The sequence below is a fragment of the Miniopterus schreibersii genome, assembly GCF_964146895.1.
Source record: "Miniopterus schreibersii genome assembly, chromosome: 6".
Taxonomy (NCBI): Eukaryota; Metazoa; Chordata; class Mammalia; order Chiroptera; family Miniopteridae; genus Miniopterus; species Miniopterus schreibersii.
The window spans coordinates 73,719,842-73,747,017 of NC_138107.1; the positions used below are offsets into that span (position 1 = coordinate 73,719,842).

Below are 27,176 nucleotides of genomic sequence, written 5' to 3' on the forward strand. Positions count from 1 at the left end.
CATAGGAGAGATTGGAATGATGCATCTTTAATTTATACTTTTAAGTGAGGAGAAATAGTTTTCCATAATTTGTTCATTTACTCATGTAAGTTATACTTAAAAATTTTTTAGTCAATTAATAATTGAGTCTTAAAATTCCTATCCTTCGTATTCCCAAGAACTCCTTATATAATATAGATAGATATTAACTAATTCTTGGTTTGCCTCTCATTAGGAATTCTCTTCACACCCAGTGCTTCTGAGGGCTCCCTTGCCCACTCCCATGGCTTCGGCCACCATTTTTATGGTAGAGGTTCCTCAATCCACATGCTCTAGAAGTCAGTCTTCTTTCCCCCCCAAACAGCTTGGAACAGTGGTCTGCACACTGGGTGATAAATACTGAAATATAGGCATAAAAGGGCCATTTTTTAAGGATTATATTATTTTTAAACTATTTTAAAGATCAGATAGGAATAATTTAAAAATGAATCTATAGCAATAATGCATGGAAACAAATAAATAGACAAAAAATATTCTAGTTAACTGCCAAAGTGCTTGAATAAATGAATACAAAATGAACTTTAAAAATTCTTTATTTAAAAATCTCTAAATGTGACATTCCACAAAAATTATACCTATGTTTCTTTTTATATACTCTATTAATTCAATTTGTTTGAATTCAATTTTAAATGCAATTTTGAGAAGCTTCCAGGATTTATTCTGAAAGTAAACATTTAAAAGTATTTTTTTTACATAAACTTGGAAAGAAAACCAGAGACGCATAGAAAAGAAATCCATTATACCTCTTAATGTGTTAAAGAGGACCTGCAAGAATCACTTACTGACATAGAAAGCAGGCTTATTAGAGTATTAACTGTCACTCATAACCTATCGATATGGAAAAGTTCATAATGGTGTGTTTTCAGTCTTTGCAGCTTTGAGACCTAATGTGACAATACCAAACAGACTTACACTTTTATCTAAACCAAGGTACTCCATTTGGTTAATATAAAAAAGATACGATTTCTGAAATCATGATCTTTTCATGAAATCAAAGCAGAAAAACTGTTCAGGACAAGCAGATCCTTCCAAGCTGGTGCATCTTGGTTGATCTTATGAAAACTCACTGGAAGCTTCTGTGACTCTGTAGCCAATCAAGGACTCTTTACCACCTTCATCCACAAGCAGGTCCACTAGCACGTGGGGCTTATCGTAACCAAAGGAGGTGGTAGTGTTTCTCAGCATTATGGGCTCTGGTTCTCCTGTCTTTATTTCAGTTTTGCTACTTGGAGGAAATTCTGAGTCAGATAAACTGTCTGATTCCACAAGGCCACTATCAGAACCATTTCCCAAGTGATAAGAGTTTAAAGCGACGCTGCAGGGTTCAGACTGGTTACTACCTGAATGGACAGAATCCCCTCTCTTTACTGGGGTCAGAGGGCTACCAGGGGCAATGTCAGGAATATTTTCTTCAGTGTCTCCCACTTCTGTTTCACTACAAAGATCTTCTCTAGGTTCTACTTTTCCTGGATGGTCCTCAGTCTGCATACTTGAAACTGCTGCTGGAGATGGCTGCTCTTCCCAGATCACCTTCTCATTCTCAAGGACAATTGGTTCATAGGTGATGGGTGATACATATTTTGATTCAGATTTTACCTCTGAAGAGGCACTTTTTACCACAGACACCTAAGGGAAGAGAAATCAATGAATAAAAATAATAATTATTAAACTTAAGTACCTATCCTCAAAAAAATGGTCTAAGGCTAACGGACAACTAAATGGCATATTTGGAACAGTATAATAAAATCTAGTGGCTGCCTTTTCTTTATTTTTAATGAAAATGTACTATGTTAAGATTAGAAACAATTTTTTAAAAGTTACTGTCTCACCAATATATGCTATTTTTTTGGTGTATTACCTTTCACACATATGAATGTTAAATTTGTAATGGAAGTCCAACTACTTTATATAATATTTTTACCATTTTCCTTCATGATTATAATTTCTAATAACTCATATAAGTTCTTTACACCAATGATTAAATAATTTCTCTAACAGTAGATGTTAAAGTGTTAACAGTTTTTACTATTTACAGAACATGTTGAAATACTCTTACATGTCTTTTTATTTTAGAATAAAGTCTTAAGCATGGAAGGACTAAGTTTGAGGGTGGGGCATGTTTATGGAACTACAACACTGTATACCCATTGTATGCTTATTTTCCCACTCAGGCTATATAACCAGTTTTACCACTGCTACTCCTGGATATTCAGGTTTATTTTTCCTTCTCTGGTGGGTGTAAAATGGCATAAGATTGCTTTGTGCTTAATTACCAGCAAGGATGAGTACTATAATATGTAAATTGTCTACTACCTGTTCATAGTTCTTACCCACTTTACTTAAATGTAATGTATTTATACCAAACTTAAATGTGCCCTTTGCATATCACAGATATTATTATCATATGTGACTTAAAAAGCTATAATTGTTACCCTTAAAATGTTCTTTTCATTGTACAAAGGATTTTAAATGTTAGATATTAAAATGTCAAACTTTTGGTTTAGTCTCACTTTTGGCCATCTTTCCTTCTACACTCTAACCACAGTGAAGTGTTTCCGTATTTGCAGGTTTTCAAAAGCCATGCTTTCTCGATGCTGGACCTTAGCACATACTGTCCCTTAATACCTGGATAAACTCCCATCTGTCCCTCAGGACTGCTCAGGCCTCACTGCCTCTGGACAAAGTCCTCACTGGCAAGTATATAAACCTCTACTTTTGAACTTATCACACTGTACACCCACTGAATACTTATCTTTCTCTCCCACTAGACTTTAAGCTTCTTAATAGACTTGTCTAACTATACTTTTGCCACATGCATAAGAAAGCACCTGGTACAGAGTGAAAAATACAAGGTTTGGGATGTGCGGTAATTTGAGTTATTTACGGTAGGTGACATGCTGCTGAACATCATTCTACTCTTTAAAAAGTTTAAGAAACTATCAAAAAGGTTCAGATAAACATTTTAGTGTATATAATTAAAGAAGTATATTTAAATATGTTACCAAGGACTTGGGTAACATGATGCTTTCTCTCTTAAATGGATTTATCTTCTTAATGACATAACATACGAGCACCAGAATGACTACAAAGAGGAGGAGAGCAGCAATAATCGGAATCCAAACAGGATCTGAAAGAGAAGAGCCACAAATGAGAATTACGGTGGAATGCTGCTATAAACAAATAGTTATAAAGCCTGTGAACTATTCTCTATATAGGTTACATCAGGTAATACAGTCAAGGGCATTAAGGAACACTGACAGCAAAGTCAGGAGAGATGAGAAAAGTTACGTTCCTGCCCTAGACAGCAGCATACTCTTCCCAGCTCCACGGTTCTAAACTTTCTGCGACTACCCTGTCATGACACAACGTGGCTAAAATAGCTTTTTCCTAAATATTTCCTTATAGCCCCAAATATAGGTTTTCAGAATTGTGCTTTTCTCTCAGTTAAAGAGGCAAAAAAAGAATTTAAAAAATATATTTCAGTGTCTGTAACTCTTAAAAGAATCCAGTCCCACTCCATAGAATTTCGTTAACATTTTATATTTATTTCAAGACTGCAAATACTTATAAAGACACACAGATACAGATGCATGCACACACACAGGAAAGTTGTACAGGAATAAAGTCCCCTTGACTATTGTTTCACAGCATATATATCTATAATCACTGGCATGTGTTTTTCTCTAATGCTGCTTTTTATTTTCACAGTACAATCTTCAGTACTTTTTTTACAGTCCTCTGTTACTAATTAACAATACATAGCATGGTGGTGCTTGGCCTCTTTCAGGGCATTTCATTACCTTTACATTTTTATTCCAAAGTTACTTCTTTGCAATAGTAATTCTGGAAAATTACTACTAAATGAATGCTTGTATCAAAAATGAATGCCTGTTACAGGATGTGAAAACAAATTATTACAATAGTAAAAGATAAAATTAACTACATAACTAAACCAGCACTGGGCTTAGAAGCACTGAATAGGCAAGGCAGGGATGCTGCTATGAGTCACAGTGGTGCCACCGTGTGGCCACAATATCGGCCCAGTTTATAATTCAGGCATTTCTGTGTGTGTGTGTTTTAAGTAAATCTGGGTCATTTGCATTTCTTTTTCCTTTTTTTGAGCCTTTACTCCTTTTATTTTTTATTTTCCCCATTGGTCAAGAAATTACTGGTCATTATTCAAAATTTGAAAATCACCATTTTTGTGTGTTAAGATTTAATTTTTCAAAATAGCACCAGGCAAATTGGCATAAAATGTACTTACTGCATTATTATAAGTCACCTATTTGAAACCCTCATGTATAAAATGGCCTAAAAGTTATTAATACTACGTTTTAGGTGTTTGGTCTCATTCTTCAGCTTAGATTTCCATTCTTAAAAAGATATCTGTATCATAAAATTTTTGTACATTTTAAACCTAAAAAATATATTCTAAAAACATCCTAACAACTGGAAAAATATACATACACAAGAACAGTCATCAAAGCATGATTTATTATAGAGAAAATCCATAAATAATCAGAAAGTCCAAAAATTGAGGAACATTAAATAGAATACAATCTAATGATGAAATATTCTAAATACATTAGAAAATAATATTAATAAACTGTGTGAAATAATACAGAAAAATATTTATAATATATGCTTAAATTAGCATACCAAAATATATATACTATATATTATTATCATGGTTATGAAGAAAAACAGGATGAAAAAAAACCACCAAACTTTAATAACTAAGTATTTGTTTGGATAGTTGAACTACAGATAATTTTGTTTTCTTCTGGCTTTATTTTATAAATTACCTATAATGAACATTAAAATTTTTAAACATCAAAGGCCCAAATTTTTGTTATGGTACCTACAGGAAAAGATGATGAAATAAAAATTATTTTTGATGAGACAACAAAATGGTGGAGTAGGTAACTGCGTACCCACCGCCTCCTGCAACCACATCAGAATTACAATTAAAATACAGAACCACCATCACTCAGTACCCCCTGAGATCTGGCTGAACAGAAGCCCTACAACCAGGGAACTGAAGCAGCACCAAGACCGGTAGGAGGGGCAGAGAAGCGGGCAGATCGGGGCTGAATCATGGAGACGCAGCTGCAGGCCCACACCCGGTGCTGTGGGGTAAACCCAGGAAGGAATCTCGGCAGCGGAGGTTTCCCAGAGGAGTGAGGGGTCCCAGCCTCACATCGGGCCCCCGCCCAGGGCTCCAGGCTGGGAAGAGAAGCCCCCACAACTTCAGGCTGTGAAACCAACAGGGACTGTGGCTGAGGTTCTCAGAGGCTGCGGGAGCCCCAGGCTTTCCTCTTGAAGGCCCGAGCATGGACTCACTCAGACGTGCTCCCTTGAAGCCCAGAACCGGGCAGCAGCTTGAAAGGACCTGGGACACTTGGGGAGGAACTAACCTGCCTGAGATCCAGGCGAGAGGTGGAGGGGCAGCTTCCTCCCAGGCAGAAGAGCTAGCAGAGGCTATTGCTTCTTTGGCGAGTCCTCCCCCCACACAGCCGGCAGGCAGGCGCCATATTTGAATCGCCAGCACCTGACTCACCTTTGGCCCCGCCCTGGTGATCCTGGAGATCCTGCCCCTCCCCACCTGCAGGCTCATCCAAGCCATTTCCTGTGGCTTTTCTGTGCAAGTGGCCTCTGGAGCCTCATGCTTAGGACTTTCCTAAAATCTCTCAAACAAGCAGCAGCGTGCCCCATATGGCTTGATAAGCGGCCCCAGGCATGGTACTAGTGGCAACTGTACTGGTTCATAGCTTGACCTCTCCTGGACACCTCCAAGCCCAGCACAAGTAGCAGCCAATTACGGTTTGCTGTGAAGCTCATGCTGGGTGGCCCTGGGCAAGGCACTGGCACAGGCTGACTTTGTGCCTCCTGGGAGGCCCCAGAGACAGTGTACCTGATGGTCAGACTCAACCAGGATGGATTACAACCCTACTGCATCCACAAGTGACACACTCAAGGGGAATACTTGGTGAACACCAAAGCTCCACTGAAGTAAACCCTGCTCCATAGGGGTGTCTCCAGCACAGCAGCTCTTTGGCTGTAGTTGCAGATGGTCCTCACAGCTGATTGGCTGGGGGTCAATTCCTCCCAGTGATGCCAACAGCAACCAGGGCTCAACAAAAACAGGACAGTGCACACAGCTCACACAGGGGAGCAACTAGAAGGCCCAGCTCAGGTGACTGGGGAGGCTGAGCCACTGGACCCTACAGGACACTTACTACACAAAGCCACTCTACAAATTCCAGGAGACATGGCAGCTCTACCTAATACACAGAAACAAACACCTGGAAGCAGCCAAAATGTCAGAGGCAAAGGAACATGTCACAAAGGAAAGAACAGAAAAAATCTCAAGAAAAGGAACTAAATGAAATAGAGCCAAGAAAGCTACTAGATACAGAGTTCAGAATTATGGTTATAAGGATGCTCAAGGATCTTAGTAAGGCTATTAAGGAAAGTAGTGAGATCATCAATGACATAATAAAGTACCTATCAGAAATGAAGCCTACACGAACAGAAATGAATAATTTACAGGGAATCAACAGTAGAGTAGAGGACGCCAAGAATCAAATCAGCAATTTGGAACATGAGGAAACAAAAAACACCAAACCAGAAGAGGAAAAAGAAAGAAGAATCCAGAAATAGGAAGATATAAGGAGTCTCTGGGACAACTTCAAGCGGCCCAACATTCGTATTGTTGGAGTGCCAGAAGGGGAAGAAAGAGAGCAAGAAATTGAAAACCTCTTTGAAAAAATAATTACAGAAAAATTCCCCTACCTGGGGAAAGAAATAGACTTACAAGTCCAGGAAGCACAGAGGGTCCCAACAAGAGGAACCCAAAGAGGCCCACAGCAAGACACATTATAATTAAAATGCCAAAGGTTAAGGACAGAGAGAATCTTAAAAGCAGCAAGAGAAAAGCAGTTAGTTACCTACAAGGGGGCACCCATACGACTGTCAGCTGATTTCTCAACAGAAACCTTGCAGGCCAGAAGGGAGTGGCAAGAGATATTCAAAGTGATGAAAAGCAAGAACCTACAACCAAGATTGCTCTACTCAGCAAAGCTATCATTTAGAATTGAAGGTCAGATAAAGAGCTTCACAGATAAGAAAAAGCTAAAGGAGTTCATCACCACCAGACTAGCAAGCACTACAGGAAATGTTGAAGGGTCTTCTTTAAGAAGCTAATGAACAAAAGAACTTGATGAACTGAATAGATCCAGAGACACTGATGCATGCAACAGATGATGATATTTCAGAGGAAAGAGGGAAGAGGGGTGGAGGATGGGAAGAAATTAACCAAAGAAGCTATATGCATATATGCATAACCCATGGACACAGTCAATAACGGGGTGAAGGCTAGAGGGGATGGGAGCGAAGTGGAGGGGTCAATGGTGGGAAAAATGGGACACCTGTAATACTTTCAACAATAAAATTTTCAAAAATTATTTTTAAATGTTAATCCATTTTTTAAAACAATCTATATTTATTTTATTTTTTAATATTAATTTCCAGTGCTTGTGCAGTTCACGTCACAAAATTTTAATCAATTAACATTCCTGCTATTCAGTTTTTAAACTTAACTGTCCTCATAAAAAGAACATATATGAATATATATTTTGATAAATATATATCATCTTGCTATATTAAATAAACTGACATTTTATTATGCATAATCCTGAGGTGCAGACATTTGTGCACACAGTTTTATGTGTTTATTGTATATTTCTTTCCTGCACAAAAAGGTTATCACATGGCTTTCCAAATTGGTGGTTTTGTATCTTTTAATGCCTGAGAAATGGCCTTATTTGTAATTGTGAACCTCTCTCAGGAACGGAACTATTTTTACAAGAGCAGAAATTACTGAAATTGCCAATTTCCTTTTTTCACATTACCCTGTGTTAGTTATCACTCCCTATATTTAGGGAAAAAATGGCAGTAACTTACCTTCTGTGCTCTTATGATCAGAAATGTTAATACAAAGTTCTTTGGACCTTTCCATTGTAACAGACCATGTATCTGTGACTCCTTCTGCTGCAATGCAGTACTCAGAATTCAGTGAGGGCACTGGGATACTGAAGTGGCACTGAGTCTCATTGCAATCATCTTCATTCTGTACATTCGTTTCTATCATCTGTATGAAAAAAAACACATACATAATAAAAATGCATGGCCCCTTCTAATCTGGGAGGAAAAAAAAAGAAATCACCATATTTACACTGGCCAAACATCTGGAGAAAGCATATATGTGATGACTGTTGAACATGTCTGAAAACAGTGTTGACATCAAATGATAAGTCAATTTCTTACTTCAGCATGATGTATCCATCAAAATATTCTTTATAGGGATTATAAATTTAAAAACAAAGAGCAGGAATGTTTCATTAGTCCATTTTCTATAATGCTAGAAACTTAGCTGGTGAGAAATAAAAGCATCTTATAGGAAGAATAATAAAGGTATTATGCTAAGGCTGTAGAATCTCTTGGCTGTAAAATGTAGAAGGGATTGAAGCAATCTCTGGGAGTTTATCATTCACTCAACCAGCTGAAGTGAGAGCATTACCTGTGCTAGGGCTTGAAAACTCAAAGGGAGGACTGTGGTGCCTAACCTCAAATAACTTACTGTAGGGTGTAGAAGAGAGATAAGAAACATAAGAAGGTAATGAGTACTGCAAGAGGACTTCTATATGGAAGTAGGAATAACTAGACCATAGAAGAGGAAACAGTCTACTGTATCAGAAAATAATTCAAAGGGGGAGATGATACGCCACTTGAATACTGAAGAATGAGTGGAAATTTGCCAAAGGACATTCTATGAAAGAGCGTGTTATTTACAAGGAACTAAGAATAGTAAACAGTTTACCAAAGCATGAATGAAAATAAGGTTGGAAGGAATGAGGAAACAGGGTGCTAGAAAGGATGCAAGAGGCCAAATTATGAAGGCCAGGAAAGAGAATTTACGTATTTGTTGCTGATGGGGATTTGTTAAAGGGTTTTAAGCAGTGAAGTAATATGGTTAGATCTGCACTCTAGAAACAACTCTGCTAGCAACCACAGTGATGTTTTAAAACCTAAATCAGATGTCACTCTTCTATTTAAATTTTTCCAGAGGTGCAACATCTCACTTAGAAAAATGTCAGATCCCTCCAATGCCCTAAGAGACATGGCCCCAGTGACCACTCTGTTCTCATCTGCTTCTGCACTCTGTGCAGCCTTGCTGCTCCTTCATGTGCCTGGTGTCCTTCCGCCAGGCTCTTTGCCTGAAAGACTCTCCCCATCATTATCCATGGAGCTCACTCCTCACCTCCACCAGCCCTGGCTGCAGTAATACCTTGTCCAGCAGGTGAGGTCTGCTCTGACCACCCTATGGAAAGTCACTATTGCCCCTACTCTACTGTTCAAGCCCCTTCCCTGCTTTTTCTCCATAGCACTTATCACTGGAGTTTTGTTCGTACTGTTCACTGCTGTCTCCTGGTGCCTAGAAGGCACAGAGCACATGCTTGACAAATATTGTTAAATAAAGGAATGGTAGGACTGTGGCAAATGGGCTGAATAGAGTAATTCGTGGTCTGCACACCAGTGCTAGAATATAATTATATCCCCATAATATACTACTGTTAGCTTTTTCTCTCAAAAACAATGACTCCAATTAGAACTTTGTGTAATTTTACATTCTACCAACGAGGAAGAAAAGATTAAAATTATTCTCATCTTACCAGTGAAGAAATGAAAATATACAGGTTAATATCCTAGATTAGGGTTATTCTGTTATACAAGGCAAAGAAAAACCTTAAACTTGTTCACCTGGCCAGCGTTAGTGATTAACTACGCCACCAATTCCATTCAATAGCATTTATATACGTATTTCATTTTTTTTACCAAAACCTAGGATCCATAAGTCTTGCCTGAATATTCATAAGCATTCTACTTTCTTACACTACATAGGGAAAAAACTTATGTTAGTGACAGAAAAATTCCCATTTTGAAAAAGATGAAATAGAAACATACCAGACTTCCATTTATTCTCACATACACCTTGTACGTGAATGTGTTGTAACAGTCACTAACATGATACATGGTTCCCCGCACTTCTTCCTTTACAATAATTAAAGGATGAAATATATCAATAATGATTTTGTCTTCCTTATGTCTGATACCCAGTTTAGGTGGTCCAAATTTCCCTGGGCAGGGGGGAAGGCAAAAAAGTAGTAGAATTAGTTGGTTCTGGAACTTTATAGTACATTGTATAAAATTACCAAAATCATTCAACCTACTCTTTTTGTTGTTGTTCTAAAGCATAACCACATTTAAACCATTCTAAAAAGATCAAGAAGATATTCTAAGTGTACTTAGTAAAGAAATGCTTAATATATCCTCTCAGTCAAGAAGTATTCTTATCTAATCTAAGCTCCTCTGTAACAGTTTAAAATTCATTTCGAGTCCTAAAGAAAAACAGGTGGTCATGAATCTTGGTAAAAAACCTTGACATAATAGAAGTTATTTTTCCTTTACCTTTGGTTCTGAAGAATTAAAAAAACACACCATGGTTTTCCAAAAACCATTTCAGAAAAAGCATTTTAGTTATCTTTAAACCCTCACAGTAACTCTTTGTACCTACAACACGTATGAATGTCTGGCATGAAGGCTCTATAAAAGTCTGCTAAATACATTCAATTTTTACTGTGAAAATCAGAACTAGATACTCATTCATTCAACAAATATTTATTATGTGTCTTTTGATGCTGGGGACTTTGTCAGTGGACCATTTAACTATTCTTCATATATTTATTGCACACCTACTGTGTGCCAGGCAGGTCTATTTTTACTCGCCAATGTATCCTCAGGGCCTAGCATACCTTCTGGCATAGAGTATGCCTTTGACAAACCTATCTCGGGGGAATCTGACATACAGAGGGTATAGGTGTCAGATGACAAAGGTTTCATGACCTCTGGGGAATAAAACTATTTCAAGGGAAAGTAGAGAATGGGCTGTGGAAGAGACCACCCTGCTGGAGAGCCTCTCGCCCTGCCCAGAGGAGTTTCTACAGCCTGAGGCTCAGTAAGAGACTGATAACAACCAGCTGCCCAACCCTGTGGAGCTTCTACAGCCAGAGGCTCATTAAGAGAATCAGATTAATCAGTCTGCAGACAGAGGCAGACCTCAGGATGCTTTGAGTCTTTGCCTGATCAGTTTTGCGACCGGGCCCTTAGAAAAGCAGACTTTGGTGTGTATCTTGGTCCTCTCCAAACGCACCCAGCCCCAGCAGTGGAGACCTCAAGCCTAGGGTTGTTGATAGCTCCAACCAGGGTACTCAGGGCCAGTCACAAACTGCATCTAACATTGGCCTGTACCAGAGATCCTCCAAAAAAACTGAGAGTCCTAGCAGATCTACTTAATACTTAGAAACAAACCCAAAAATGTAGCCAAAATGAGGAGACCAAAAAATAAGCCCCAAATGAAAGAACAAGAAGTCTCCAGAAAAAGAGCTAAGTGAAATGGAGATAAGCAATCTCTCAGATATAGAGTTCAGAATACTGATTGTAAGGATGCTCAACAGCATGAAAAAAGATACGGAAACTATGAAGGAAATTATGAATGACATAGCAAAAATAAAGAATACATTGGAAGGAATAAACAGCAGATTAGAGGAAGCTGAGGATCAGATCAGTGAATTAGAAGACAGGGTAGAAAAAAAAAATCATTAAAATGTCTATACTACCCAAAGCAATCTATAAATTCAATGCAATCCCTATTAAAATATCAAAAGCGTATTTCACAGGTCTAGAACAGACACTTCAAAAATTTATATGGAACCAATAACACCCCGAATAGCCACAGCCATCTTGAGAAAGAACAAAGTTGGAAGGGATCACAATACCAGATATCAAGTTATACTACAAAGCCACTGTAATCAAAACAGCCTGGTACTGGCATAAGAACAGACATACAGATCAGTGGAACAGAACTGAGAACCCAGAAATTGACCCACACCATTATGGTCAATTAATATTCAACAAAGGAGGCAAGAACATACAACAGGGTAAAGACAGTCTCTTCAATAAATGGTGTTGGGAAAATTGGATGGGTACATGCAAAAAGATGAAACTAGACTACCAATTTACACCATACACAAAAGTAAATTCAAAATGGATAAAAGACTTTAAATATAAGACATGAAACCATAAAAATCCTAGAGGAAAACGTAGGCAGCAAAATCTCAGACATCTCTCATAGCAATATGTTTGCTGATACATCTCCTAGGGCAAGACAAATGAAGGAGAAAATAAACAAATGGGCCTGCATCAAAATAAAAAGCTTTTGCACAGCAAAAGAAACCATCAACAAAACGAAAAGAGCCCACTGTATGGGAGAACATATTTGCCAACGACACATCAGATAAAGGGTTAATATCCAAAATATATGAGGAACTCATACAACTTAACAAAAGGAAGACAAATAATCCAATTTAAAAATGGGAAGGACCTAAACAGACACTCCTCCAAAAAAGACATACAGATGGCTAAGAGACATATGAAAAAAATGTTCAACGTTGCTAATCATCAGAGAGATGCAAATTAAAACCACAATGAGGTATCACTTCACACCTGTCAGAACGGCTACCATCAACAGTGGAGAAAAGGGAACCCTAGTCATTGCTGGTGGGAATGCAGACTGGTGCAGCCACTATGGAAAACAGTGTGGAGTGTCCTCAAAAAATTAGAAATTGACCTGCCATTTTGACCCAGTGATCCCACTTCTAGGAATATATCCTAAGAAACCCAAAGCACCAATCACAAAGAACTTATGCACCCCTATGTTCACAGCAGCACAATTTACAATAGCTAAGATCTGGAAACAGCCCAAGTGCCCATCAGTAGATGAGTGAATAAAAAAGCTGTGGCACATTTACACCATGGAATACTATGCAGCTGTAAAAAACAAGGATCTCTTATCCTTTGGGACAGCATGGAGGAAACTGGAGAGTGTTATGCTAAGTGAAATAGGCCAGTCGGAGAAAGACAAGTACCACATGATCTCACTTATATGTGGAATAAACAAAATAAACTGATGAACAAAATGGATCCAGAGACATAGAAGCACAGAACAGACTGAGGGATCTCAGAGGGAAGGTGGGGAGGGGGCAATGGGTGGGGAGAGATTAATCAAAGAACTTATATGTTTATTAAGTATAACCCATGGACACAGACATTGGTCTAGGGAAAGCCTGGAGGTGGGGTGCTGCAGGGTGGAGGGGATCAATGGGGGTAAAAAGGGGACATCTGTAATATTTTCAACAACAAAGATAAAGAAACAACAACAAAAGAGAAAACACATAAAGAAAATATATATAAAAAAACCCACAATTACAAAAAAATCCCACAGGCCTTGAGGATTTAAGGTAGACAAAAAAGATGAGAAACTGCCAAAGTCCTCAGTGAATGTTAACTTACAAAGGAATGACAAAGATAGGGAGGAGAAGGGCAGTGCAGAGTCTAGTTAGCACTGATCCACATACTTAAATGGAATGGAAATGTAACAATTTAGTAGAGGCAAAGTGATGGGCACCTAAAGCCCTATTTTATGGGGCTTGGAAGAAGAGGAAGACATGAACTCCCTAAATTGCTCCAAATGTTTCTTGGGTATTGTAATAATTTTTAGCAATTGCTAATAAAAGCAAATATATATAGAAGATGTGTAAATATTCTCAAGTTTAAAATTTAGATGTGTATACGTTCTACTCACCTTTGCGGCACAAAGTAAATTCTTCCGACTCTGCATAGGCTGATTCTTTTTGTCCAAGTCTAGCTTTAACTCTTGCCCAGATAGGATCGTTTGGAATATTAATCATGTCAAAGATATTACAGTCATGATTAGAGGTATTGCAGGCATCAACCCATTCTTTCCTAAAATGAGGATTAAAGAAACACAAAGGTGACTTTTATTAATATATAAACTTGAACCATCTGTGTCCATGCTTTGCTTTTCATTCACAGCATGGAGTTGGTAGAGCTAAATAAGAATAGGATTACCCTAGTTGGTTTGGCTCAGTGGTTAGGGTGTCGGCCCACAGACAAGGGTCCTGGGTTAAATTCCGCCCAAGGGAATGTACCTTGGTTGCAGGCTCAATTGCTGGCCCTGGTCGGGGCATATGTGGGAGGCAACCAATCAATGTGACTCTCTCACATCTATGTTTCTCTCTCTCTCTCTCTCTCCCTTCCGCTCTCTCTGAAGAACAATGGAAAAAATATCCTTTGGTGAGGATTAAAAATGAAAAAGAATAGGATGGCCCTGGCCGGTGTGGCTCAGTTGATAGGGAGTCATCCCATGCACCAAGAGGTTGCTGGTACAATTCCAATCAGGGCGCATACCGGAGTTTCAGGTTCATCCCCTAGTAGTGGACATGCAGGAGGCAGCTGATTGATGTGATGCTCTCATGTCAATGTTTCTCTCTTCTCCCTTCCTCTCTCTCTAAAAAATCAATAAACTATTCTTTAAAAAAAGAAAAAGAATAAGATGAAGAAGGCAGACAAAGTAGGAAGGAAGCCCTTACTCTTTAGTCAGAAGTACTACAAATTCATTTAAAATAAAGAGGCTCGATTCAAATTATAAGATCTGTACAAACCATATCCCACATACAATTTTAAAAAATCTGCTCTTTAAACAACTCTAGTTTCCGTTAACAGAATCATTATTCAATTACAGAATCTAACACATTACAAAGACTCCTAATACCTGTCAAAAATTTTTTTGAAATTTTTATCTTTTTACTCAACAATAGATATACACTATAGGAAGTAAGAAGACATTACTTTTAATACAGAACTGTAAGCTTTATTTCATGCCTTAAAATCTGTGAAGTCGGCCTGGCCAGAGTGGCTCAGTTGGTTGAGTGTTGTCCTGTGCACCGAAAGGTTGCCTGCTCAATTCACAGTTCGGGCACATACCTGGGCTGTGGGTTTGATCCCCCATCAGGGCACATACGGAAGGCAACTGATCAATGTTTCTCTCTCTCTCTCTCTTTTTCACTCTTTCCCTCCCTCTCTAAGCATGCCCTTGGGTGAGGTTAAAAAAAAAATTTTGAGGTAAAAAAAATCTTAAAAAAAAAAAAAAATCTGGGTAGTGATACTTGTCTACTTCAATTCTGACAGGAAGAACTAAGAGGCAGGAATTATTCTGAAAAGAATGTGCATCCTTACTTAGCACTTCCAGAAGTCTATAAGCAGTTCAGGAAGTTTTGCCACATGAGAAGGAAGGATAATAATGGAAGGGAACACAGAATTATGGAATATGCAAGGACATAGACAAAAACAATAAAAACGATAAAAGAGTAACACTCACCCATAGTTCTTCACCTGCGCAGTAAAAACAGGCTTCTGCGGCATGACTGGGTAATTCCAAGATAGGACTGTATCAAAGTCGTAGGCCTCAATTATAACATTGGTTGGAACAGGCACTGTAAGAGATTCAAAAAGTAAAATGGACAATAGTAAGAAATTAACATTAACATTAGAAAACCTTATAATAAGAAGCCATGTTAACCAAATATAAAAATATTTGTTTTTCAAAAGAATTCATCAGAATAAAATTATTTAATTTCAATAAATTAATTATTTCAATAAATTTTACTAAAAAAAGTATAGAAGAGTTCTGATTCATTTTAAATTACTGAAGCAACATTGTCCTATAAGGGAAACACAAATATAACATGGGACAATAAATTCCTATGTGTTAGGAGTTTTAAAATAAATGCACTTTCTGTTGTAATAATAATCCTCAATTTATTTAATCACTAGAATTTTCTATATATGATACCACAGATTGCATTTAATATCTAGAGAAGAACTGGCTACACCAGGGATGGCCAATTTCACTCTAAAATCCCACTACCTAGGCTCTCAACCCTACACCCAGTACTATTATTGACCTTTAATACCTTTTCTATAGCACAAGAATAGCTGCCATTGAACATTTCAATTACATTAACATGTTGCTCTCTGGAGTGTGCAGGGCTTTTTACAAAACAAATCCAATATTTCTTCTTGCCTTTGCTCTTTTAAACCATGTCATAAAAGTTCTGTTGATAAGATGTGAGCCACATGAAGTCATTTTAACATCTTTTCATCAGACATTACTAATACTGCAATCTAGTTATTAAAAGTAGCCATTTACCCTCCGGTAAGTGTAAAAGGCTGTTGTCTACCACCCCTTGGAAAATTAAACACACACTCATCTCCTCCCTTCCTCCTTTCCCTTCTTTCTCCCTCCTACCTCCTCTTCCCTCCCTTCTTTATGAATAAGCATGAAGATATTAGATACAGTTAGCAATATGACCCCAAATGGAAAATTCTATTAAACATGATTTACTTATCCAATCAAAATAAATAAATGAATGGCAATATGACCAAGGTTCAGTGGCTTCTGAACATAACTATCATCCTCAAAAATTTTGAGAGCTATAAGTACACTTTTTAAAGCACCTCAGTTGATGATGATGATCACTCAGGTTTCTATCAAGCGGACTGCTCTAATAAAAATATTCCTTGGGTTGGACATTATGAAATCTGGATTCTTTCCTGCCGTACTACAAAATAGTTATTTCAGATTTCTTCATCTGTCAAATGAGGTGTTAATTTCACACACATATTTGCTTTCTGTTGAAGGAAACACCTACTTAAATAGTGTGTACCAGGGTAGACTGAGGCTTCCTTAGTAGGGTTCCTCACCTTCCTGAAACAGCCTAGTCTCAAGTAGCTTACACTGCAGGGATGAGGAGAAATAAAAGGTAAACCCTGGGTTCAATTCAACATTAATATCAAATAATAATTATACATATAAACATAATTTTGCAACCAGATAAGAAGGAGAGGTACCTGATGCTAAAAAAAAAAACTCACAATGACCTGAACTTCCTTCAGAAACCATTTCTTAATTTTAGCATCTCTTGCCTCTCCAAAGGCTGAGAATTTTCAAACCATCAGGTCCTGGTTTCATTTTGCTTAACAGCCTTTCCCTTTGATTACTCTCTAGTTTTGCATTTATTAGAAGCAAGAAGAAACTACATGGTACCTTCAACACTTTGTTTGGAAACCTCCTCAGTTAGGTCATGCAGATCACTAAGCACCATTCATAGTGTAGCCAAGCTTTCTGCCACTACATAACACAGATCTGCCTTCCTCTAGTTTCCAACAGTGACAGGTTCTTCCCTTCCTTTTAAGCTCCTGTTAAAATACTACTCCCAATGGGAATGACTGTTTAACTGTATATACTCATCTGAAATTTCTGTATTTGAGAAGAAAAGGCACACAGAAGTCAATCTATATACTAGGATATCAAATAAAGTCCACTTATATTTAAGAGGTTACTGAATCACATAAAACCACAAACTACTGTTTTGTACTGTTAGACAAGTTTTTAATGTGAATCAAACTATGTTTCCCATAATTTAAGTAAAAGCTTGACATGGTTAGACTAGGACAAGGACTTAAATCATAGCTTTCAAAGTAATCAAGACAGACAGGTGGCAGGAGTAAGAGGTTTCGATGGATTACAGCAGGCAGAAATTACTAGTACATTAAAGGAGAAACTTTTAAATATTTACATGAAAGGATATAACTTGCGGTTTTAATGCTACCAGAAGAGAAACCATGTGGTTATTAGATATCTGCCTTTGTCATCTTAGCTAAAATCACATAGTAGACATGAGTGTGTTCTCATTAAACTTCAGAATTTTGTAACCTAAAATTTAAATTGTTACATATTCTGATTGAAATAAAGGCTTATAGCAAACTTCAATTCATAATAAATTTACCTTATGTAAATAAAACTACATGTATAAATAGCAAGAAAGTATTATTCATAAGTTTAGAGGAAAGATCCCACCAGATTGCATGAAATAATCTTACAGATTTCTTCATCTCTTCAAAATGCCAGATAGACAGTTTCTGTAACTGTTATTTTTGGATATGGATTCAGAGTTATTTGGTGTGTATGTGCACACTACCCAGAGTAAACTAGCTATTTTAAGATCTCCTTTCCAGAACTCCTCTTTTGGAAACTAGCAGCTGAGGATTTAACAAAACCAAACACATGAGAGAAGAATCAGTTTTTCATCACACACGTTACAATGCAGAAAAAAAAAAAGAGTTCTGGTCACAGCCAACTGTTTCCTCCTGATCAATGAGAAGAAACAGGATATGAAAAGAGCAAGGGAGGGTACAGAAAATACTAATGATTACATCAGCAAGTCATGAAGCAGTGCCACTAGATGGGGCAATGGGGATGTCACCAAAGACCAAAATACAGCAGCCAGAACAGTTCTCTAATCATTTTTAGGGAAGGTAGGGTGGATGGGGAAGCAGACATCTACAGGCATCTTCGGATGTCCTCTGGATGGATGGTGACGGACAGAAGGGCTAGCTACTAACAATGCTCCACCCCATAACTGCCCAAAGCACCTGCTGCTTCTACTCAAAGAGGGACAGCCACAGTTCTTCACTGATTTTAACACAACAGCATAAAAGACTGCCTAGAAGATGTGTACATCTGTGGCAGAACAGAACTCCATACGCTGTAGACAGCATTCCACAATCTGCTTACCTACCTCTCTGTAGGAAGGACAAGCTGAGCAGCAAAAAGAAGTGAGAGGAAAAGAGCCGGTAAATAATTTTTTTGTGTGGATTTGAAGTCACCCGACACTACCACTCAAAAACAAATGCTCCAAGTTAAAGCATCCAGACCCTTTCCTGAGTGAGCAACGTGGGGAGGGAAGATCTAACACCCTCCCCACATTGAAGATGCAGGACCATGGGTATTTTCACAAATGTTTCTTCTTACACTACAAACTGAGAAATGGGACGAGACATCCAGACGGAAAAAAAAAAGATTTTTGCATTTTTTTCAGAATAGATTTTTTTCACAATCTACCTCCGGAATGGTTTTATAATGTTGATAAAATGGCTATTTTTCTTAATGCTTTCCAACTCTTTCTCTTTATTTTTTTCTTTGTTTTATTGGGATATAACCGACATACAGCATTGTTTAAGTTTAAGGTGTGCAGCCTAACTCCACTTACTATGCTGCGAAACGATAACTACAATAAGTTTAGTTAACATCCATCGTTTCATACAGATACAAGAAGGAAAATAAGGGAAACTAAATATTTTTCCCTGTGATGAGAACTTCTGGGATCTACTCTTGGCAGTTTTTGAGCATACCTGTAGTAGTGTTAGCTACAGCCATCGTGTTATTCATTACATCCTCACTTATTTTCTTGTACTGCAGACATTGCAGAACTAAGGATTGGTTCGAGGACACCTAAAGTACTTCTATTTTACCTTCTATGTAATAGTTCCTCAGCTGGGTCCAGACCCCCAGTATCCCTGCAGTCTTCTTTTATTCCTGTCTTTGTGACTATTCTGGTTTTACTGCTCGCTCTCTCTCTTAAAATATGGAGCTCAGAAGTGATGTTCTAGATGTGAAATTCTTTCCTCTTTTTTAAAAGAGATGGACATATGGAATAATGGCTTATGCTAAACTTGTAATTAGGTAAAATCCCCCAGATCATTCACTCAAACCACCACCAAGTGAGGGCTCATCTACTTTTCTGACCTGAAGCACAGGACTTTATTCTTGCATGTTTATCCAATTTCATCTAATTGGGTTTGCTTGGCATGCTAATGAATTCTAATTGGAAGAGACCCACCTAGTCACTGACAGTAGTCATCTCTCAAGATTAATTCCCCTCTGGACTAAGTCATTCTAAGTTCAGAAATAATGTAGGAACTGAAAAAATAAAAGAGGCCTTTTCAGTCTATAGAAGAAAAAAGGTAGAAGAACAAGTTAGCTGCTGAACCTATTTTAAGTTTCTCCTATAGATTTTTTTAAGCCAACACAATTTCTCATATATAACTAAACAATTTAATATTTTAAAGTATATTTGTTGCCTGGCTGGTGTGGTTCAGTGGTTGAATGTGGACCCATGCCCGGGGTTGCAAGCTAGATCCCAGTAGGAGGCGTGCAGGAGGCAGCCGATCCATGATGTTTCTCTCTTGTCAATGTTTTTATCTCTCTATCCCTTTCTGTTCCTCTCTCTCTAAAAATCAATAAAACATATTTAAAACATATATATAATATTTGTTAAAATAATGATGCACATTATTGAATGACAATCATTAAAAGGACAAAGAATGTGCTCAACTTTTTTATGCATTATTTCAGTTAAGCACTACAACCATCTTATGAAGGAAGTAATATTATACATATTTTTACCAATAACAAAACAAAGGTTTAGAGAAGTTATCTAAAGACTTGACAATATGTAAAGTTTTGTTGATTTTAATTAAGAAAAGCTGCTTAAGTGTCATTTTTGTGATAGTTTAATAAGGGAAAAAATAACCTTCATATATAAATAGGAATTGGAGATGACTTCACAAGCACCTGCTTCAAGTAATTTTGCCCGACTTATTATACTATCACAATTAAAGGATGGCCACTGCAAAATCTGACCAATGTAGCCCGGCTGGGCGTGGCTAAGTGGCTGAGCGTCGACCTAGGATCCAGGTGATGGGGTTCAATTCCCAGTCAGGGCACATGCCTGGGTTGCGGGCTAGGCAGCCCATCAGTGACTCTCTCATCATTGATGTTTCTATCTCTCTCTCTCCCTCTCCTTTCCTCTCTCTGAAATCAATAAAGATATATTTAAAAAAAAAAAAAAATCTGACCAATGTATTAAAGTAAATCATTTCTTTAGAATGGACATGACTGAAATGGACCATATATTCGGGTTACTATACATTGGGATAACCTAAAATAAAGACACTCCCTTAATAAGAACATTACAAGTAAACTTATTCCTTCCTGTCAGAATTCTGGTTCAGTTCTCATTCTGATTCATTAAAATGGAACCATTAATTATTGATTTAGTTCATACAACTACTGCATTATTGCTGTGTGCAGCCAAATTTTATAAGATAGCTTTTTAAATGTGTTATTTTTCTCTTCACTTCTTTAAGTATTCTTTTATGTAGACCTGAAATGTGGAACTTTCAATATCCATATAAATCATGAATCAGAATAAAATTAAAAAGAAAATTATTAACACTTTTTCGATAAGTATAATTAAAATGCATTATCTTAAATATCTGAAATCTCTGAAATAAGAACAGAATCCAAAGAAAATAATGAAGTTTAAACACACCCAGAGCATTATTCTAAAGTCAGAAACAGTAGAAGTATAGTTGAAAAAGTGGAGAAGGTGAGGTAAGAGCCCCACATCTGTGCAGAAGTATAGCGTGTTCTTCAGATAACACCCAGAGTGGGAGATCAAACTGGAAGGTAGCCACTAGCATGCACTGATTCACTTAAAAATATATACTACATTTATATGTGAAAGTGTATGAAAAGTGAAGCACTACTCATTATTATATGGCACACATGCATTTATTTTTCCTATAAATTCACTTAAGAAATATAAAGAAAAGCCCGTAACAGTAATATATTCCCAACCACTTGGATTTTTCAGAGACTGGCTCTAATCCCTTGCCTGTTTCCCTGTTCCTACCAGGTCCCCTCATCTAATATGAACTTCCAAATATAGAGTCAAACCCACTACTCGTAAGAGTTAACATACTGAATGTGTATTAAGTGCCAGGTGCTGGAGAGTCAGGGAAGTTAACCATGAGCCAAAGCAGGTTGTCCTTGTGGGTTTTCCTTCTATACTCTGGAGATTCTGCATTTTATTTTTTATTTTTTTTTATTTTTCAAAAATATATCTTTTGATTTCAGAGAGAGGAAGGGAGAGGGAGAGAGTCTAGACAGAAACATCAATGATGAGAGTCACTAATTGGCTGCCTCCTGCACAGCCCCTACTGGGGATCAAGCCTACAACCCAGGCATGTGCCCTGACCAGGAGTTGAACCGCGATCTCCTGGATCATAGATCGATGCTCAACCACTGAATTACACAGGTCAGGCAGATTTTGCATTTTAAATTAATTTTAAAAGCATAGGGAACACAACAAAATGTAAAGAAATGCACTGAAAAAACTTGACAACTGTATTAAAAATGCACTGGAAAAAATGGCGGTGTCACTGACAGTTGTGTTTACAAAATGCTGGGGTACAGAAGGCCATAGCAGATCTTTCTATGGCGGATGGGCAGGCAGTTCTACTCCCAAGGCCTGCTTCAAGGATGTGCAAATTCTGCAGTCACAAGAAGAGCCATGTGAAGGAGGGCCCTGTACTCAGAAGGTAGAGCCTGGCACTCGATTTAATGCTCTGCCTGAGCCAGGAGCCTGACTCATCCTCTTCTCCACATCCAGTCACCCAGTCCTGCCGACTCAGCCTTCTAAATGCTGGTCTACCTGTGTCCTCACTTCTCCATTTCAACCACCACTTCTGATGAACTGCTCTCAGACTTACACAGCAACCTAACTAGCCTCCCTCCTGTTTTATACGATGAATGGTTTTTCTAAATAGTGTATCTAATCCTGCATAAAATCATTTCTCCTCTTAAAATAATCCAATGGCTGCCCACTGATTTGGGCAAGGTATAGTGATCAGATTATTTTGTTAGTTCAGCACCTATACTTCTTTCAGGAACATTACTTCTCTTCTGGGAACTCCCCTACCGTCATCCTCTGAAACGATGTACTTGCCATGTGAGCTGGCACCTGACCCAAACTGAGCAGCAAATCAGAGCCTTCCCTTGGAATTTTGTTAGGATGAAGGAAGCTGCAAAATGTCAAAACCTGAAAGCTGTCCAAGTCCATGATTCCTGCCAAGTAGGGAAAGTGGTCAACACTAAGAGAGTTATGAGAAATGGAGAGTCTTGGCAGTTTGACTTCCTGGTTCGGCTTTCTGAGGCCCAGCTCACATCTCTACCTTTCTATTTAACTCTTGCTTAGACTCTAGGAGCCGATCAATTCCTCTTTTTGTCTAAGGCAAACCTGTGTTTCTGTCCTTTGCTGTTACATGTGACCATGACAAGGCACTTTATTAATTGGTTCCCACTTCTCCACTCATCCTATCTCCCCTTGTATCCTTATACACATATTCTACAATAAAATGCTTAATATTCCACTTTCAACATGCTGTTTCATGCCTCTTCCTCTGCACACACCAAGTGTCTCTGCATCTCCAGTTCCAACTCAGGGGTCATCTTCTTATCTTTCCTGACTTCCTGGTCAGAGCCAGGTACCCATATGTTGCTTTCTGGTAGCCTGTGCAGTAAGTTCAAGCTCTTATCACAATGTACTATTGCTGCCCTTGTGTATGACTAACTTCCCCTAGGTAATGACAGTTTGCAGACTATATGTGGAACCTAATGAACAAAAGAAACTAATACAGGAGGTCACAGTTCAATTCCTAGTCAGGGCACATGCCCGGGTTTCAGGCTAGGTCCCCAGTAAGGGGCCTGCAGGAGGCAGCCAATCAGTGACTCTCCTCTCTCATTAAGATGAGAGAAACATCATTGATGTTTCTATCTCTCTCTCCCTCTCCCTTCCTCTCTCTGAAATCAATGAAAAAAACAAACATTTTAAAAAAATAAAATAAACTAACAAATAAAATAGAAACAGACTCATAGATAACAGAGAACAGATAGCTGTCAGAGGGGTTGGGTGAAAAAGGTGAAGGGATTAAGCAAAAAAAACAACAAAAACCTCAGAGACACAGACAACAGTGTGGTGATCACCAGAGGGAAACGGGGGAGGGGGAGGTAGAAGAGGGTAAAGAAGGGATAAATGGTGATGGAAGGAGTCTTGACTTGGGGTGATGAACACACAATACAATATACAGATGATGTAGAATTGTACAGGTGAAACCTATATAATTTTATTAACCAATGTCAGCCCCATAAATTCAATTAATTTAAAAAAAAGAACTTGGCGTCTGGATCCCAACTACCAGGCTCCCCACTGAGTACCAGCAACCTCTCTACAAGTGGGGCAGATGTCTCTGTGCCTCAGTTTCTCATCCATAAAGGCAGATACCAATAGCGCCTACTTTATAGGGTTAATGTGAAAACAAGAAGTGATGAGAATTTAATAACAGTGCCTAGCACTTAATAACTGTTAGATATATAATCATGATTCTTGAAAGGAGAAACTAAGTAACTCCCATTTTTGTATTCCCAACACGTGGTACAATGTCTGTCCCAAGGAATATGCCTAAGTATTTGTTTGCTTGACTTTTAAAGAACAAGCCAAAGGAGAGCTGGCTATGAATGCAGCACACCTAACAGGAGCTCATGGAGTAAGTCATAATACAGAGCTTCAAATCCAGTTTGCAAAGTGTGATGGAGGATGGGCTTCCCTGACCCCTTCCAGGCCAGCGCTAGCTTTAGACACCAAGGAGACACTCAAGACTAACGGGGAACCCTACCTAGTACACTATTGGTGGGAATGCAGACTGGTGCAGCCACTATGGAAAACAGTGTGGAGTCCTCAAAAAATTAGAAATGGAACTTCCTTGCCCCGCCGGGCATGGTTCTGCGGCTGAGCGTCGACCTAGGATCCAGGCGATCGGGGTTCGATTCCCGGTCAGCGCACATGCCCGGGTTGTGGGCTCGATCAATGACTCTCTCATCATTGATGTTTATCTCTCTCTCTCTCTCTCTCCTCCTTTCCTCTCTCTGAAATCAATAAAGATATATTAAAAAAAAAAAAAAAGGGAACTTCCACTTGACCCAGTGATCCCACTTCTAGGTATACATTCTAAGAAGCCTGAAACACCAATCAGAAAGAATATATGCAACCCTATGTTCATAGCAGCTTTATTTACAATAGCTAAGATCTGGAAACAGCCCAAGTGCCCATCAGTAGATGAGTGGATAAAAATACTGTGGTACATTTACACCATGGAATACTATGCAGCTGTAAAGAAGGATCTCTTCCCCTTTGAGACAGCATGGAGGGACCTGGAGAGTATTATGTTAAGTGCAATAAGCCAGGCAGAGGAAGACAAGTATCACATGATCTCACTTTTATGTGGAATCTAATGAACAAAACCTGTCGAACGAAACAGACCCGTAGACATGGAAACAGGCAACAGACTGAGGTACAGCCGGGAGGAGGGGGGGCAGGAAGAGATTAACCAAAGAACTTACGTGCATATATGCATAACCTATGGACAGGGAAGGGGAGAGGAAGGAGGGAGTCAATGGGGGGGGGGGGAGATATGTGTAACACTTTCAACAATAAAGATAAAAAAAAAAAAGACTAATGGGTTTTCTGATCATTTAGGTTTAACCCCCTTGCAGAAGAGGTTTACTGATCACACTAGAGCTCAGCATCACCATTACACCGAGCTTTCGAAAAAAGTATTCTCGGCATCTGTTTCCTGGAAAATCTAATAAACAGGCGGAAATAAAATGCTCCCAGAAACTAAGCTATGTGAAGAGCCTCACCACCGGACAAATCTGGCTGCGGGTACGCGCCTTGCACCCTCGAAGGCCTATTACTGCACAAGTCTCAGCTGGCCAAAGAACAACTTCGCTCCCACCCTGAGGATTTGGGGTCCGCCCTAAGTATAAAGTCATGAGCCGAGGCCAGTTTACAAAGGCTGACCAGGAAACTCATTTATTTAAAAGTGAATTAGAAGAACGGAGGGGCGAGTTTTGTTGTTCCGGCAACAACCGAGGCGAGAGAAAGGGAACTAAAGTGAGCAAACCGCAGAGACCCGGAGTCGGCTTCCCGGCGGCCGCCCCCACAGCGACCGACGCCCCACCGCGTCCGAGAACCGGGGCGTCGGGGCGCCGCCGGGCGGGGCTTCCTGGCCGCCGCGGCTTCCTCCCTCCCTCCCCTTCCCTCGGGTCCCCACCCGGCCGCGACCCCGCCGCGCCGGGACCCACAGTACCCGAGGACTGCTCCGGAGCCGCGGCGCTCATCGCAGCCCTGCTCGCGGCCTGCGTGACGAGGACGACGAGGAGGAGGAAAGCCATGCTGCTCCGGACAGGCGGGGCGCGGCCCCGGGCGGCGGCGGGTCCCCGGCGCGGCCTCCAGCCTGGGCCTCGCCGCACTTCGGCCACCGCGGACCAGCGCTCCACCGCGGGCGGGGACTGGGCAGCGCGAGACTGAGGGGGGAGGCGGGGCCAGGCCCGGAGGCCGACGTCGGCGGGGCGGGGCCGCGGCGGGGGCGGGGCCGGGGCGGGGCCAGGGCTGGGACCCTGCCTGCAGCGGCCGGGAGGAGGCCCCCGGGGCCGGGGATCCCGCGGGGAGGCGGCGCTAGGACGACCGGGCCGGGAGGGGCCACTTTCCAGGTATCAGGGCGCTAGGGACACGACAGTCTAGGGTCGCAACCTGGGCTCACGGGCTTGTGAGGAACTTGAGTCCAAAGGCTACGTTTCCTTGTGTTTGTCGGCTTGGCGCCACCTCCCGCGGTTCTTCTTCCTAGTTCCTCAGTATTTGAGAGCTTTGCCCTAGGCCACAGCCCAGCCACAATCATGTTACCCTGTTAGACTTCTCCATCCACGCCTCTGGGAACCTGAGAGTTTAGCACCGAAAGAGCCCTTAAGTGCCTTCTCGAATCCCTGCATTTGTATTTGAGGGCCCTGAAGCTTCCTGGGTGAAATGTTTTACGCAAACTTCCACAGCCCAAGTCGATTTCGCTTGGCCAAGAACGACACTATTCTTGGGGGGCAAAACAGCTTGTATTACCTTTTCAGCAAATAAATATCAAATAGGGATTTATTAAACAGCCTCTCATCATGAGATCTGCCCGCTTTCACATCTGCTGTTACTCTTCACCTCTCCCATTCCACTCCAGCCACATGGGATGCGCATCAAGCAGCTACCTCACCTGCTTCAAGACTCTGCTTGTCATTGCCTTTTGCAAAAATTTGAAATTCCCTCCTTTTTATCCTGCCCTACTATTTTTTCATGGCACTTAGCACCTTCCCCCACACTCTGCAATATGCATATTGATATTTATTTTCTCAATAAGTAAATAGGGCTGAAACCTTTGGCACTCAATAAGTATTTGTTGAATGAAAGAATACATGATTACACTCTCATTAAGCAAGATTTTAGTGAGAAAAATCATATGAAAAGACTGTGCAAACTCGAAAGGGATTATTAGCTAGATCATTTTATTTATATTAATAAATCCCTCAGCTCAGTACT

At 39.6% G+C, this 27,176-nt stretch overlaps 1 protein-coding gene across 1 annotated transcript; it reads right to left on the reverse strand.

Moving 5' to 3' along the window:
- IFNGR1 (interferon gamma receptor 1) lies at positions 1 to 26,124 on the reverse strand. The gene is made up of 7 exons (XM_081140148.1): positions 25,912 to 26,124; positions 15,398 to 15,512; positions 13,802 to 13,962; positions 10,066 to 10,238; positions 8,005 to 8,191; positions 3,042 to 3,166; positions 1 to 1,665 (listed from the first exon to the last, which is right to left on the reverse strand). Exons 1-7 carry the CDS (start codon positions 25,994 to 25,996, stop codon positions 1,093 to 1,095), a joined length of 1,419 nt encoding a protein of 472 aa, XP_080996274.1. The 5' UTR covers positions 25,997 to 26,124; the 3' UTR covers positions 1 to 1,092.
- Positions 26,125 to 27,176: the final 1,052 nt, after the last annotated feature.